At 41.2% G+C, this 16,942-nt stretch overlaps 1 protein-coding gene across 3 annotated transcripts in view; it reads right to left on the reverse strand.

The window, feature by feature from the left end:
• The window catches only part of HIBADH (3-hydroxyisobutyrate dehydrogenase), a 215,522-nt gene that overhangs the window by 126,646 nt on the left and 71,934 nt on the right, over window positions 1-16,942 (reverse strand). The window contains exon 1 of one of the 3 annotated variants that reach the window (XM_003935158.3): window positions 8,916-9,140. The exons of 1 other annotated variant lie outside the window; for it this stretch is intronic. In XM_003935158.3, the coding sequence (XP_003935207.2) occupies window positions 8,916-9,006 (91 nt within the window). In that variant the 5' untranslated portion in view covers window positions 9,007-9,140. Of the gene's footprint in view, window positions 1-8,915; window positions 9,141-16,942 lie in introns of those variants that run through there. One more of the 3 variants, XM_010345701.3, reaches the window with a different exon arrangement.

The following is a 16,942-nucleotide window of genomic DNA, read 5'->3' on the forward strand; positions in this document are numbered from 1 at the left end:
ATAACAGAAAAATGACACCTTATTGAAATTTTATTTTGGTACTAAACAGAGTAAGTACACTTCATCAGAGAACTCTAATTAATGCTCAAAAACAAACTAGCAATAATAACCAGAAGGAAAATGTAGCATTACTGTGCCTGACTACTCTATTAAGGTTGAAAAGATATAATCTGGCAATCTAAAAACACTAGAAACTAGGAAGATTATAATTTAAAGACAGTTAATTTAACAGGCAATTCACTCTAGGTCAAACACTTCATAAACAGGGTAAGGCAGAACCACAATTCATTCACAAATTCAGTATTAAGCAACATGTACCAAATGAGATACCATGGAAGGTAAGAGATACGGTCCTTGCTTTCAACAAGCTTAAAACCCAAGAAGAAATAACCATGTACATAAACACTAACATTAAGACAGTTAAGGATAAAGTATTACAAAACCATGCTGATGAAAAATGATAATTCATGGTGTGGGAACTTGAGGAAGGTAGCATCTGACGTGGATATTACACATGGGTAGGATTTCAAATGTATAGGAGGGTAAGGAGGGGAGGAACTCCATATAGAAAAAGGAATATGAATATATACAAAGAACCAGGAGAGCCATGAAGAAATGAATGACAGTAAGTTAATCTTTACTGCAATTTTACATGCCAGATACTGTACTAAGCACTTTATAAACAGTACTATTACCATATGCTATATATGATGCCCATCTTATAGCTGAGAACCCTGATGCTTAGTGAGCTGAAGTAAAATACCCAATACTGTACTAAGTTGTAAGGCCAAGATTCAAACCTAGACATTCTATTTCTAGAGTTTCCACCTATAAACACTGTATGATACTGCTCCCTATTCTTCCTAAAGGAGGCACAAAGAAACAAAACAGCAAGAGATTAGATTTAAAAAAAAAAAAATGCAACCACAATGTGGAAGGATGGAAGGATGCTGAACAACTTTTATTTTGTAGGCAAGAGGTAGTTATTGAAGGACTGGCCAAGAGAAGTGACAGAAGAGACTTACACTTCAGGAATAGAAACAAGGCAGCAGTGTACAATGAATGAACTTGAAGAAGAAAGAGCCTGGAGGCAAAGAACAATATAAAAGTGACAGCAATCCTCTACATGCCTTAGTTTGAGCTGCTATAACAAATATACCATAATGGCTTAAATAACAAACACTCAAACACTTATTTCTTACAGTTCTGGAGGCCAAGTCCAAGATGAAGGTGGCAGCCTCCTGAAGGCCATTTCCTCACTGTATCCTCACATGGCAGAGAGCAGAAAGATAAGCAGCTCTCATGTCTCTCTGTATAATGGCACTAATCCTATTCACAGGGCTCTACCCGCATGATCTAATTGCTTCCCAAAGGACCTACCTCCTAATATCATTATATTGAGGGTTAGGAATTTAGGATAGGCACAGTGGCTCACACCTGTAATCCCAAGACTTTGGGAGGTCAGAAGTTTGAGACCAGCCTGGCCAACATGGTGAGACCCAGTCTTTACTAAAAATACAAAAATTAGCCAGGCATGGTGACAGGCACTTGAAAACCCAGTTACTCAGGAGGGTGAGGCAGGAGGACCATATATACATAGGAGGTGAAAACTGCAGTGACCCAAGATCGTACCACTGCACTCCAGCCTGGGTGACAGAGCAAGACTCCATCTCAAAAAATTTAAAAAAATTTGGCCGGGCACAGTGGCTCAAGCCTGTAATCCCAGCACTTTGGGAGGCCGAGGTGGATGGATCACGAGGTCAAGAGATCGAGACCATCCTGGTCAACATGGTGAAACCCCGTCTCTACTAAAAATACAAAGCATTAGCTGGGCATGGTGGCGCGTGCCTGTAATCCCACCTACTCAGGGGGCTGAGGCAGAATTGCCTGAACCCAGGAGGTGGAGGTTGCGGTAAGCCAAGATCACGCCATTGCACTCCAGCCTGGGTGACAAGAGCGAAACTCCATCTCAAAAAAAAAAAAAAAAAAAAAAAAAATTTAAAAAATTAAAAAAAAAAAAAGAAATTCAACGTATAAACTTTGTGAGGACATAAAATTTCAGTCCATAACAAAGAGTTAATAAAGTATGGTAGCCAGAGGAAAAGATAGGTATAAAAAATATTTCAGGGCCGGGCGCAGTGGCTCACGCCTGTAATCCTAACACTTTGAGAGGTCGAGGTGGGTAGATCACCTGAGGTCAGGAGTTCAAGACCAGCCTGGCCATCATGGTGAAACCCCATTTAAAAAAAAAAAAAAAAATATATATATATATATATATATATATATATATATGTATCAAAAAAAAAATTTCAAAGACAGAAGTAAAAGAATATAACAATGGATTGAATTATGGGCTAAAATAAGGGTGAGGTCCAAAATGATAGCAAGAGAATAGTGTTATCAATACCTCACTGAAGTAATCAAAGAGAGCTAGCTCAGTTTTAAACAGTGTAACTATGAGCTGTCAATGAGCTGAAAGATGTCCAACAGACTATCTGAAATATCATGACCAACGTTTCAGGGATAGGGTGAGAAAAAAGAGATATACCTGGTAGCCATCTGTCTCAAAGTAAGAGGTGAAATTTGTAAAAGTTAATAAAATCACCAGATAAGTATAAAGAGGCTGAAGCCCAAAAGTTGAACCTCTCAGAAGCCCAAGGGAATATGTATACTCAGAAGTCAAAAAGTCAAAACCAACCCTAAGCTGACACAGATGTTAGAATTAGAAAACAAGGACATTAAAAATTGTAACTGTAGTCCATATATTCCAAAGGTAGAATTATGGAAGATATTTTTAACAATCCAAATTAAATTTCTTCAGATGAAATCTATTAATAAAATGTGTGAGATGAAAATTATACCGGAAGATTAACAAAGGAACAGATACCACAAAGAAAGGATTAGTAACCTTGAAGATTTAGCAAAAGAAACTATCCAAAACACAGAGAAAAAAGGTAATTTAAAAAATGAAGAGAGCATCAATAAGCTGTGAGACAGTTTCAACCACCTAAACACATGTGTAACTACAGTGCTCAAATGAGAGAAGTGGGGCAGAAAATATATGTGAAGAACTAATGCCCAAAATGTTCCAAATGTGATGAAAACTACAAACCCCATGCATCCAAGGAACTGGATGAACCCCAGTACAAGAAATGTGAAGAAAACTATACCAAGACACATCACGATCAAATGCCCAAGAGCAGCCAGGGGAAAAAGAACACATTATGTAGAAAGGGAAAAAGATAAGGACAATGGCAGAGTTCTCATCAGAAACAATGCAAATGAGAAGACAGTGGTGTAACATTTTTTTAATACTGAAAAAAAATTGTCAGCTAGAAATCTATACCTAGGAAAAATATACTAATATTTGTATATTCCAGAGGTATGGAAACATTTCAGGGATCTGGTGATGGGTATGTTCGCTTTTTTTTTTTTCTGACAGGGTCTTACTCTGTTGCCCAGACTAAAAGTGCAGTGGTGTGATCATAGCTCAATGCAGCCTCAACTTTCCAAGCTCAGATGATTCTTCCACTTCGGCCTCCCATGTAAGCTGGGACTACAAGTACATGCCACCACATCCAGCTAATTTTTGCTTTTTTTTTTGTAGAGATGGGTTTTACCATGTTGGCCAGAATGGTCACAAACTCCTGAGCTCATGCAATCACCTGGCCTGAGCCTCCTAAAGTTCTAGGAGTGTAGGCGTGAGCCACCGCATCCGGCCATACTATCTTGACTGTGATGAGGGATTCATTGGCTTATATACATCAAAACTTACCAAACTGTACACTTCACATACAATTTATCATATGTCACTATATTGCTAATAAAGCTGTTTTTAAAGTCAATATTGTTATAGAAACAAACAAAAGACAGCTCTCAATTAAAAAATACTAAAGTGATAGATCAAATGTAAAGTGTGAAGTCTGAACAGATCCTGACTTGGAAAAAAAAAAAAAAGCTGAGACATTCTTAAGAAAATAATGAAATTTTGAATATAAATTATACATTAGATGATACCATGGAATCATTGCTAACGCTCTTAGGTAGGATAATGGTAGTTTGGTTACATAGGAGAATGTCCTCATTCTTAGATTCATGATGAAGCATTAGGGTTCATATGATTCAAGTGGGATAGGTATATATATGGAAGGAAAAAAGTCAATGTGGCAAAATTAACAACTGCTGTTTCTAAGGAAAGTATATGGATGTCAGTTATATTACTCTGCTTCATATTTTTTATAATAAAACGGGGATAAAGTTTAGCATCTCTAAGATAGGGAAGAAATATCACAAGCAGATAAAATACAAATAACTAAGAAAAATCCTTCCAACACATGACAAAAATAGGGCTACTTTATTTTATATGTAAGATAACTTTAAAATGTAGAAGAAAAATATGAATACGTGATTTTTTAAAGTAGGCAAAAATCACAATAACAGAAAATACGTAAATTACCCCCCAAAAAACCTCTAAAAATATACACAACTTGTCATAATCAGAGAAATGCAAAAAAAAAAAAAAAAAAAAAAAAAAGATGTGATACCATTTTTTACCTGTTGGATAAGTTTTACTTGTTTCTTTGATAAAAACTGCTCCTGGTAAGAAACAACTGATGAAAACATATGTTCTCATATACAGTCAAACTGTATATTAGGTCAATCTTCTGGATGATAATTTGGCAAAAAAAAAATTTACATTTGAACTTTTATTTAAAATTTAAATTTAAAACATGCATACTCTTTGACCAGCAATTCCATTTCTAGGAATACATCCTACCCATAAGGGGCCAGCCAACTTTTTCTTAAAGGGTCAGGCAGTAAATTATTTTCAGCTTTGTGAGCTATAAGGCTTCTGTAACAACTATTCCATTCACCTACTCTAGTTTGAAAGCAGCCACAGACAACACATAAACAAATGGATATAGCTGTGTTCCAATATAATTTTATTTATAAAAAAAGTGCCCAACTATGGGCCATGGCAATCCCTACCATGTATTAAATTCTGAACAACACAAAGATACGGTTTTTTATAGTATTGTTTGTGACAGTCAAAAACTGTAACTATATATTAGTAAGGCACTTGAGTTGAAGAAAATATTCTTACTTTTTATAACAGTTCCCATTTTTTACAATAAGCATGCAACTTTTGTAACTACTTTTATAATAAAATGAAATAAATGAAGTGGCACACAGTGAAATTTAATATATGTTACGTGAATCAATAACCAGCTAGGTGAGTTTAATCAAATGGGGATAAAAGCCATTTCCGACCAAATTACAAAGTAACGATGCTGATCACGTGGACTATGTAAAGGTGAACAGTGTTGCAGCAATCATTACATATTGCAGGTTGACTCTCCAATATTCTTTTCCCTAGATCTGAGGTCAAATACAAACTGCCTAAACTAACACACGGTAATGGCATCCTTCTGCCAAATGACTGGTTCAGGAGCTGCCAGCCCTAAGTTGAAGTTCTGGAAATGCTGTGGAAAATCTGAAAATGTAATTGGGAATGAACAAGAGATTAATGAAAGCACTGTATCTAATCAGCAAACTTCTGTGACTCTCACCATCACTAAGCTAAGCGACAGCTGGGGAAAGGCACAAACAGACCACAACAATGGATGTATCCAGAAATACAGCAAGAGGCTGAGAAAAATAGTATTAGGCATCAGCAAAATTCCTAATTATAAATAACTTTGAGATTGGGTACAAACAAACCTAGAGAGAAACCTAAAGAAATGAGGAAATAAGAAAGCATGTCCATGTACTTAAAAGGGAGGGAGTCAAAGGACCAGGTGTAATGATGAGCATTAAGTACAACATGTTTGTTAGAACAAGAATCACCGAGGCACTTAAATCAACCAAAAAACGAGATCTGCTGGTGAAATCTCAGCCAAAGAACCATTCCCACTAATAAGATCCTAGAAAAGCTGGAGTGCTGATGATGTTTGTTACTGAAGCTGAAGACGTCAAGAACAATGAGCCATGTTGGATGGGCCAACATCGAACTGAAAGAAGATAAAGTTTTCAAAGGGCTCAGCTCTCTTTATTTCATCTTTGCCTGTAGCAAAGTTAAAGAAAGGATGATATAATTAGATGACCGGATGTCAAAAGAGGTTATTTATTGATGGTGATAATGTTTAAAATTTTCTCCGAGTTTAGAAGGCCTCAGTTCCTACCCAGATAAGGCCACTTCTTAGAGGTTACCTGGGAGGCTGAGGTAGGAGGATTGCTTGAGCCCAAGAGGTTGAGGCTACAATGAGCCATGACTGCACCACTGCACTTCAGCCTGGGAGAGAGAGAGACCCCATCATAAATAAACAAATAAATAAATAAGATGTTGCAGGCTGGGCACAGTGACTAATGCCTGTAAAACCAACACTTTGGGAGGTCAAGGCAAGAGGATGGCTTGAGGCCAGAAGTTCTAGACCAGCATAGTAGGCAACTAGCCTTGTCTCAAAAAAACATTTTTTTAATTAGCTAGGTATAGTGTTGCACCCTTGCGGTCCTAACTACCTGGGAAACTGAGGCGGAAGATCACTCAAGTACAGCAGTTCAAGGTTGCAGTGAGCTAAGAAGGTACCACTGTACCCTTGCTTGGTCAACACAGGGAGACCTTCTCTAAAACCTAAGAAATAAAAAAGATGTGCTACTAACTGGCAACTTTTAGGTTTCATTTTTTTGTACAGTAAATAAATTATATAGATCCTTATATTATCTGTATGACATAAACATCTTAAATATACTACAAATATCCTACAGAATTCAGAGTATCATATAATGTTACTATTTGAACATGGTTCTTTTTCTTAATGACATTTGAGTCCAAACTTGCAGGTAGATTTTTTTTTCTACTCTTTAAGAGTCTAATGTCAAAAAAAGTTAACACTTTTGCAGTAAACTAAAATAAAAAGGAATTTAAATATTTAAAATAATTCCAGAGAAAAACAACTGCTGAAGAGATTTAGCCACTGCATTACAAAAGAACTATTTAAAATTTATCAGAAATCTATATTCTTACAACATCTTTGGGCCAAAGAGCCAAAAGTACAAGACCATATGCTAGAGTAGTCTAATCAGCACTCTGAGGTAGACCCTCCCAATTTACAGAGGCAAGTATCCCAGTCTTAGGCCTCAGTCTCTTCCACCATGAATTGGTAACAACTTTCATAACTCTAAAAGGTACATCAAGGATTGATTAAAATACCATTAGAACACCTTGTAAAACCCTTAAGCAGCAAATAAGTCTTTCTTGGCTAATGAGAACTCAAAGAATTGATGTGAAAACTGGTGCTTCTGCGGAAAAGTGTCGAATTTTCCTGTTAAGGTTATCTCCAAAGTGGGAGGCACTTTTGTAGCTCAATATATGAAGCTCAAATAGTGGTTACATTCAAGTTTGGCAGATTCTGTGGAGTTTTTTTCATGTTATTGTGGTTCTGCACCAGACATCTGTTCTCTTGCATCTCACAGAACCTCTGTCCTTCTCCAATCAGAAAGGGAATTCAGACTTTTCACTGAGGGGCAGGATGGAAAGCTGTGAAGAATTATAAGAGAAAGTTCTTACAATTCCCAGCCAGGCACAGTGGCTCATGCCTATAATCCCAACACTCTGGAAGGATCACCTGAGCCCAGGAGTTCAAGACCAGCCTGAGCAACAACGGGGAAACCTCCTCCCTACCGAAAATACAAAAATTGGACGGGCGTGATGGTACATCCCTGTAATCTTAGCTACTCAGGAGGCTGAGGTGTGAGGATCACCTGAGCCCAGGAGGTTGAGCCTGCAGGGGCAGTGTGACTAGGCCACTGCACTCCAGCCTGGGCAACAGATTGAGAAGGTGGGCGGGGGGGGGGGGAGCCTCAAATCCTAACCCGCTATATTTTTTTAAGCAAAGATTAGAAAAAATTAATGCCAAGGCTTTTTTGGTAATCCTCAGAATAGTCTTGCTAAACGGTGGTGCATTGTCGCAACTCTCGAACTTTCATAGAAGACAACGGCAGTGTCCCCACAAATCAACCAATTTTTCCAATTAAAAAGGAGTCCTGATATGATAGAAAGTGTAGGAATTAGGAAGAAATGAGAACCACTTTCTAGATGTTGCTGGGGATATCCTGACTCACTTATCCAAGGGGCCTCACGTTCCTCGTGCAGAACATGAAAGACTGTATTAGATCTCCGTGGATCTTCATCCTGGCTCTAAAAACCGCCTCTTCCTAAATTCACTTCCACAATTTACAACGGTATGAGAGGAGGAAGGCAGGATCAATTCTGCCCGTAATCTTGAGGACGCTTAAAGTGTACTGGTTCATAATTTGACAGAAACGACATTTTTTAGGTAGCACAATTACAGTATCGGGGGAAAGCCTGTCTTGCTGGTCAAGGGTGACTCAAACTTTGCTGAACGACTGACTGCCTGGCTTGTACACACCGCGTATGTAATAAGGCCATCCCCCCGGACTCAGGTGGTTAAACATCAATCAGGCCTTGCTGCCCGAGACTGTGCCCACACAAGGTGCACCCTCAGGGCCAGGGGTGGCTGGGGGTGAGTGCGGGGTTGACCCCTGGATTTGGGCCCTCCAAACGTCCTCGAAGTCCAAACTCCGAAGGAGCATGCTGGGATCCCAAATACTCCCCCCTTCACCCCAAGCTCTTCCCCACCTCTTCCTAAATCCCGATAAGGGCGCTGAACCCGTGCATCTGGAGCCAGGCAGAAAGGGAGGGAAGGGAGATGGGGATACTCGCGGAGTGAGTGGCGGCAGCAGAAGAGGACAGGCCTTTAGGAACAGCCAAAATTTTGGTTTTTAAGCCCCAGCCCAACCGCAGCGTCTCCCGTGAAAACACCTCTTTGGCCGTCTGGACAGAAGAAGCGAGCGGCCGAAAGCAGGACAAGGGGGACGAGGCGCGAGGTCCTTACCCACTGCAAGGCTGCCGGCTGCCGGCCGCAGCCGCCGGCTCCAGTACCGGAGACCGGACGCGGCTCCAAAGAGCCGTAAGGAGGCTGCCATGCCGCCCCCGCCCCTCCTCCCCGCGGTGACCTCCGCCGCCTCCCGGAGGGCCCACAGAATGCGAGCCTGTGCAGCTGCACGGGCGGGCTCCGCCACGGAAAGTGGCGCTCGCGCACGCGCTCTCACCGCTCGGGGGCGGGCGCCCACGCGCAAGCAAAGGAGCGTGGCTCCGAGAGGAGCGGCCTGACGCGGTAGGAACCGTCAATCCCCTTACGGACAGGAAAACAGACCAATCAGAATTCCAAGGTCCGCGGCTGCGCGAAGCACCAATTAGAGGCCTTTTTCAACAGTGACATCAGGTGCCCTGGCTCCTCCCTCAAGCTCGTGCCTCGTTTACAGCCTGCGGGCGGGAGTCTCCTTGTTTATCAAAGCGGTGGGCGTGTGGGAGGTGGTGCCCGCCGCTGGCTCCCGCCTCCTCAGAAAACCTGCCCCCAGCACCGCCCTACGGAGGGCTGTATTGCGTGTTTCCTCGTTCCTCAAAAGGACAAAAGTGACTCGCAGCTTCAAAAATACTCAGAAAGCTACCATGTGTGTAATAACTATTTTTTAAATATACTTTTAAGTTCCGGGGTACTTGTGTAGATGGGATACATGTGCAGAACGTGCAGATTTGTTACATAGGTATACACGTGCTATGGTGGTTTCACTTGATGTTTTTTAACCCAACGGTTTGTCGGTAAATTCGAAAAATAGTAGGAAAAGAAGTTGGTAACATTATCTTTGAAGGGAAGAATTACTAGAAATTTGCACTTTCTATTCCAAGGCACATTTCTCTAATCTTTGAAAGTTCTACAGCCTAAATCCATTTTGTAAGCAAAACTAAAGATACAATCCAGAAAGTAGTAGTATATGTATGTGCATTAGAAAGACAGACCTTTTATTTTCTTTCTTTCTTTTTTTTTGTGGAGACGAGCCTCTGTCTGTCACCCAGGCTGGAGTGCAGTAGCACGATCTCGGTCATTGCAATCTCCGCCTCCCGGGTTCAACTGATTCTCCAGCCTCAGCCTCCGGAGTAGATGGGACTACAGGCCTGTGGCATCATATCTGGCTAATTTTGGGGGCACTTTTAGTAGAGGCGGGGTGTCGCCATCTTGCCCAGGCTGGTCTCAAACTCCTGGCCTCAAGTGAACCGCCCGTCTCAGACTCCCAAAGTGTTGGGGATTACAGGTCTGAGTCACTGTGCCTTGCAGAGAGACAGACATTCATTCACTCTTTTGTCAGTGCTTGCTGTACATATTCGAGTCTGTAAACCCCTTGAAGGTAATTGCAGTGCTTCTCATCTTCACTGACTCCACCAAAGGGTTGGAAGCCGTGACCACACCAAACCAAGACGACAGCCTTTGGAGAAAGGCAATACAGCAGGAAAGAGACTGTGTGTGGAGTAGCTAGGGAAATGCGAACCCCAATCTAAGTAGCACATTCAACAAATTTGACTTTGACCTTTTTTTTCCCACTCTACCCAGTCACCCATGGCGTTGAAAACCACTAAAGGGAAAGCAAAGGAATTGGATCATTTCCATCAGGGCTTTTTCATGTTTCTGAGCATGCTGGCAATGTTTCCAAAAACGTGTACAGAGTGCAAGGTCCCTATCTGTAACTGAGAGGAAAATAATTCCCTTCTTTGGCCATCTCTCCACCCCAACCTTCTACCCAACACTAAATGAAAAAACGGAAGGAAAGGGAGGAAGGGAGGGAGGAAGGGAGGGAAGAAAGGAGGAAAAACTCATTTCAGCAATTGGACCGTCTCCTAGATTTGGGTCCCCACCCCTACTAGGGGTTAATCAGTTTCTTGAGCATTTCCCATCTGTGCCTGTCTTCTTGGTCTTGTCAGGTTTTAGCTGGAATAGATCTCCTGCAACCAATAAATGTGCCGTTACAGATTTCTTTGTTTTGTTTTTTTTTTCTTCCCCCAGCCCTATAGGTTTCTATAATTAGCTCCTGAAGTGCAGTTGGCCTTTCAACTACGTCAACCTATATAGCAGAGCTATTTATAACACTAGACACCACATCAGTTGATCTCCCCAGTTTTTATCCTAGTCCTCTTGAGATTTTACATCCAATCAGATTGCCAGATTGCTTCTGTCATTTTTATTGTAAGCTAGTGTTATTGTTTATTTCGGTTATTTATGGGTCTCTTTTCTTGACAATGAGCATTAATGAAAGGCTGCCTCCTGTGAACAACATTCTCCTAGAAACTAGAAGTAGAGAAAAGGGGAAGGGGCTCGAAAAGAGCAGGCAGAGCTAAAGCTGGGCATGAGGTCTTTCCATTTTTTTTTTTTTTAACTGATAGTGGTGGCTTTGAAACAATGGTATTGAAAGTTTGGCTCTTCTTGCTCAACTATAACCACAGGATAAGTCACAATTTCTCCATATTCCTACAATTTGTAGAATAACGTCTCCTCCAAGAAGCAGTACATTAATTCATAAATTAAGGAATTTTCATATGTTTCTATGATTTTTAAAAGGCATTATGATTTTTTTTTTTCTAAAGATGGGCTTTCACCATGATGGCCAGGCTGGTCTTGAACTCCTGACCTCAGGTGATCCACCCACCTCAGCCTTCCAAAGTGCTAGGATTACAGGTGTGAGCCACCGCACCCAGCCAGACATTATGATTTTTAAAGTAATTCTTACTGTTTGAAGATGCTTGCAGATAGATATTATTGTACTGGCAAATGCAGTTACCACCTATGGCTGGCAAGATTTCTTCATTCGACTGCCCTCCTGATGCCCTTGTTTGAAAGGCACTGCCACTCCTCCCTGAGTCTTTGCCACGCATTTTTGTTTGAATTGTTATAGTGGCCCCTGACTTCTGCTTCCAGGAAGATGGAGTAGATATATTTCTACCTATTCTTCTAAGTACAGCTAAAAACTCGATATTATATATAAGATAAACATAGGAAGATGTTGAAAGGTGAAGAGAAGTCACACTGGCTAGGTTCTAGAGAGGAACATGGTGGGAAGTTCCTTGGGTTTTCACGTAGCCTTATATACCCCAAAGTGGGTGATGGAGAAGCCAGAAACCAGAAACCCCAAAAATCCCAAGAGGCATAGATAGACAAAAAGTGCCCTAATAAAACGCTGCTCTTTCTAGCCAAATGATAAAAAAGCAGCAGCCTATCAAGAAAGAAAACATTTAGAAGGTAATCACTCTACTGTTGACAAACAATACACACACACACACACACACACACACACACACACACACACACACACTGACCCTACCCCATAAAGCAAAGGCTGAGTAGGGAGCCTAAGACTTCCACACTCTCCAGGTTGTGATGAGACACCCCAACATCCTAACACCCCAATGACTCTACTCAATTCCTCTAAGGTGATGTCAGAGAAAACCAAAGAGAGGGGTGGGACTTTCATCTTCAACTGGGCAGGAACAAGTACTCCTCCATGCATATCCTTCTCTACCATCAGTGGCACTGGAAACCACAGGGCGAGCTTGGACTTCCATTCTTACCTTACAGTGATGAGGTACCCCTCCCTTTCCCTGCTTAGATGGTATAATTAAAGGCATATTGGAGGGTCAGAGCGTTCATCACTGCCTAGTGGTAAAGACGTCACCCCTTCCCGTCTATGGTGTCAGTGGAGGCTACATTGGGGCAGTAAGGAGGCATTCCAAGCCCTTTCAGCTAGGGAAGTATCAGTGGAAAACTAGTGGGGCACTGAAACTCCCACCATTGCCCAGCAATAGCAAGGAACTACCCATGGTGTCAACAGCTGTGGAATAGGGAACCTAGATTTCTACCACAACTTGCCGTTTTAGAAGTTGATGCCCATTGCCAAAACAGCGTCAAGAAATGCTAGTTAAAATAAACATTTAAATATTATCCAAAATATCATAATACCCAAATGTCCAGATTTCAATCAAAACTCACTCATGATACCAGATTTCAATTTAAAAATCACTCATGATATCAAAACCCAGGGAGATCTCAAGCTGAATTAAAAAGGCAATAGATGCCAATGCTGAGATGACAAGTTAAAATTGTCTAACAAAGATTTGAAAGCATCCATCAGAAAATATTTCAGGAAGCACTTAAAGCATGTTTGAGGCCATGCATAGCGGCTCCTGCCTGTATTCTTAGCACTTTGGGAGGCCGAGGCTGGTAGATCACTTGTGGTCAGGAGTTCAAGACCAGCCTGGCTAACATGGTGAAATCCCATCTCTTCCCCCAGCAAAAATTAAAATAAAATACAGAAACTAGCTGGGTGTGGTGGTGGTTGCCTGCAATCCCAGCTATTCAGGAGGCTGAGGCAGAATTTCTTCAATCCGGGAGGCAGAGGTTGCAGTGAGCCAAGATAGCACCATTGCACTTCAGCCTGGGCAACAGGAGTGAAACTCCCTCACAAGAAAAAAAAAAAAAACAAAAACAAACTAATATTCCTGTCATAAGAATCTGGGAAGAAGAGGAAAAAGACTTTCCCAACAAGGCCAACACTATCTAATCATTTTTACACCTATTCCTAAGATACCATTCTTGATAATGCAGTACTGTCTCCCTTGCCCAGAGCACTCTGAGTTCCTCAGGTTCCCTGTTTTTCTTCTTCCTTTTTCTTTTCCAAATGTTTTAATATCGCTTCTACACTCCCCACTTTTTAAGACTCAACTTAAAATGAGTTTTCTCAAGAAGTCTTTTTCTGAATAATATATAAGCAGTCATAAAAAGAATCCAGTTTGATTAAGAAACTATATCTCAAGTCACTTTCTTTTTTTTTTTTTTTTTTTTTTGAGACGGAGTTTCGCTCTTGTTACCCAGGCTGGAGTGCAATGGCGCGATCTCGGCTCACCGCAACCTCCGCCTCCTGGGTTCAGGCAATTCTCCTGCCTCAGCCTCCTGAGTAGCTGGGATTATAGGCACGCACCACCATGCCCAGCTAATTTTTTGTATTTTTAGTAGAGACGGGGTTTCACCATGTTGACCAGGTTGGTCTCGATCTCTCGACCTCGTGATCCACCCGCCTCGGCCTCCCAAAGTGCTGGGATTACAGGCTTGAGCCACCGCGCCCGGCCTCAAGTCACTTTCAAAAACTATCAGCATCGGCGGGGCGCAGTGGGTTACGCCTATAATCCCAGCACTTTGGGAGGCCGAGACGGGTGGATCACGAGATCAAGAGATCGAGACCATCCTGGTCAACATAGTGAAACCACGTCTCTACTAAAAATATCAAAAGTTAGCTGGGCATGGTGGCGCACGCCTGTGATCCCAGCTACTCGGGAGGTTGAGGCAGGAGAATTGCCTGAACCCAGGAGACGGAGGTTGTGGTGAGCCGAGATCGCACCACTGCACTCCAGCCTGGGTAACAAGAGCGAAACTCCGTCTCAAAAAAAAAAAAAAAAAAAGAAAAAAAACTATCAGCATCAGGTTTGGTTGGATAAAACAAAGTTCAAAGTTCAAGTGATAGCAATTTGGTTTTTCCTCTCATAAAAACAGTGCGGATGTAGGCAGAACCAGGGCCAGTTTGACAGCTCTGAGTTGTCAAAAATCCAAACTTCTCATTTTCTTTTACATCTAAAATGATTTTCTAGCCTCATAATTACTTCATGATCACAAATAGCTGCTAGTGGTCCAGTCATCTTGTCTGAGTTTCCAGGCAAGAGGAAAGAAAAGGAGGAAAAAGTAAAAGAAAGGGATGTGTCAGCAGACTCTTCTCATTTTCAGAAGGCTTCATATAAGTCCCAGCCTACAATTGTCCTTCTGACTGGCCAGAACTTAGTCACTTAGCCACAGGAATTTGAATAGGCATGACAAGTCTTTGTTCTAGGCAGTTTCAAAAATGTTTTGGAGCAGAAAACACTGGTAAGATAACTGAAATGTGTCCTAAGATGAGAGCAAATCTAAGTACATATTATTGCATTTATTTAAATGGATTAGAGTGGAAGACATGAGTGTGAACTCATGCTTAACTTAATATAGATACAGATGGTTACATATAGAAATATTTATCAATGTGTATATAGACGCAAGATAGTATACACACATCTCTTTGCTCTGTCATCTGAGGGGGCCTAGAAGCAATTATACTCCAGTATATTGTGTGTTTTCCAGTTCCATATGTCTACCTTTGACTGTGGTGGTCAACCACTATCTTGTCATTGGATTACAAGATCCCATTTACAGGATCCTTGTAAATATAGATTACAAAAGGTTATTGAATAAATTTAATTACCATGCAATAAATATCTGTTGATTCTGCCAATTATTATCATACAATCTAATATTCATAGTTATTTTACTTACTATGTAGTCTTCAGCATGCAAATTCAATATGAACATTTAATCAAATGAATTAACTATATTCTTTTGTTTCTGTTTCATAAAACATATCTAAACATGTTAATGTTCATAAATACTATTGAGCAATGCACTACATACTTTTTCTTTCTTTTCTTTTTTTCTGAGATGGGAGTTTCACTCTTCTTGTCCAGGCTTGAGTGCAATGGAACTATCCCGGATCACTGCAACTTCTGCCTCCTAGGTTCAAGCAATTCTCCTCCTTCAGCCTCCCGAGTAGCTGGGATTATGGTGTGCACCACCACATCTGGCTAACTTTGTATTTTTTTAGTAGAGACAAGGTTTCACCATGTTGGTCAGGCTGTTCTCAAACTCCTGACCTCAAGTGATCCACCTGCACCAGCCTCCCAAAGTGCTGGGATTCCAGGCATGAGCCACCATGCCCAGCATACTTTCTAATAAGGTATGATAGTAAGGAGCCTGAGACTAACTCTTTTGATGATGTCTATGGTGTAAAGGTGTTACAAATTCCCACAAATCCCCATTACAGTCCATCTTGATAATTTTGTTGCTCAGTCATGGACCTGAATTTTTATGCTCTCTGAGTATGGAAAGAAAAAATCATCCTTACTTTTTTGCTAGTTATATAACTAGTAAAAAAAATTAACTAGCATAAGAATTAATAACATTAGAAAGGGATGTATACAAGTGATAAAACTGTTTTTGTTTTTTTTTTTTAGACAAGTTTTGCTCTTGTTTCCCAGGCTAGAGTGCAATGGCACAATCTCGGCTCACTGCAACCTCTGCCCCTAGTGTTCAAGCGATTCTTCTGCCTCAGCCTCCCAAGTAGCTGGGATAACAAGCACCCACCACCATGCCCAGCTAATTTTTGGTATTTTTAGTAGAGACAGGGTTTTACCATGTTTGCCAGGCTGCTCTTGAACTCTTGACCTCAGATGATCCACCCGCCTTGGCCTCCCAAAGTGCTGGGATTACAGGCGTGATCCACCACACCCAGCCAAAACTATTTTAATTCTGATAAAGACCGCATATTAAATCCGTCTTTATGTTACAGGTTGTCTTAGTTCATTTTGTGCTGCTGTAAGAGAATACCACAAACAGAGTAATTTATAAGAAACAGAAATGTATTTCTTACAGTTCTGGGTCTAGGAAGCCCAGATTAAGGTGCTGTGGGCCTGCTGGCTGTGTCCTCACATGGCAGAAGAGTGAAAGAGGGCAAACCTACTCCCACAAGTCTTTTTTACAGTGGCAGATCCCTCATGACCTAAACACCTCCCAGAAGGCCCCGCATCCCAACACTGTTTTATGGGGGATTAATTTCCAACTATCAATTTTAGGAAACACATTCAGACCATAGCACAGATTATTTTAAAACTTTAATTCGCCTAAATAAATAAAAAGAGGATGTTGGTCTGCATTACTGAGAACTCCGTAGTAGAGAAACTTGTTCTCTGTGTCTCCACTCTGCCTGCCATGGTCTTGGCTTCATCTTCAAGCATCATGCGCTATCCTAGTTGCTACCATAGCAGCTCATGACCAGTGGCTATGGCTGCTTACATACTCATACTGAACCATCCTGGGGTGGATATGATTTTCCTCATGGAAGACAGAGGAAACTTTTGTCCTCACAGAATCTGATTAGTTTCTAGCTTATCTCTGAATCAATT

The sequence above is a fragment of the Saimiri boliviensis genome, chromosome 10, assembly GCF_048565385.1.
Source record: "Saimiri boliviensis isolate mSaiBol1 chromosome 10, mSaiBol1.pri, whole genome shotgun sequence".
Taxonomy (NCBI): Eukaryota; Metazoa; Chordata; class Mammalia; order Primates; family Cebidae; genus Saimiri; species Saimiri boliviensis.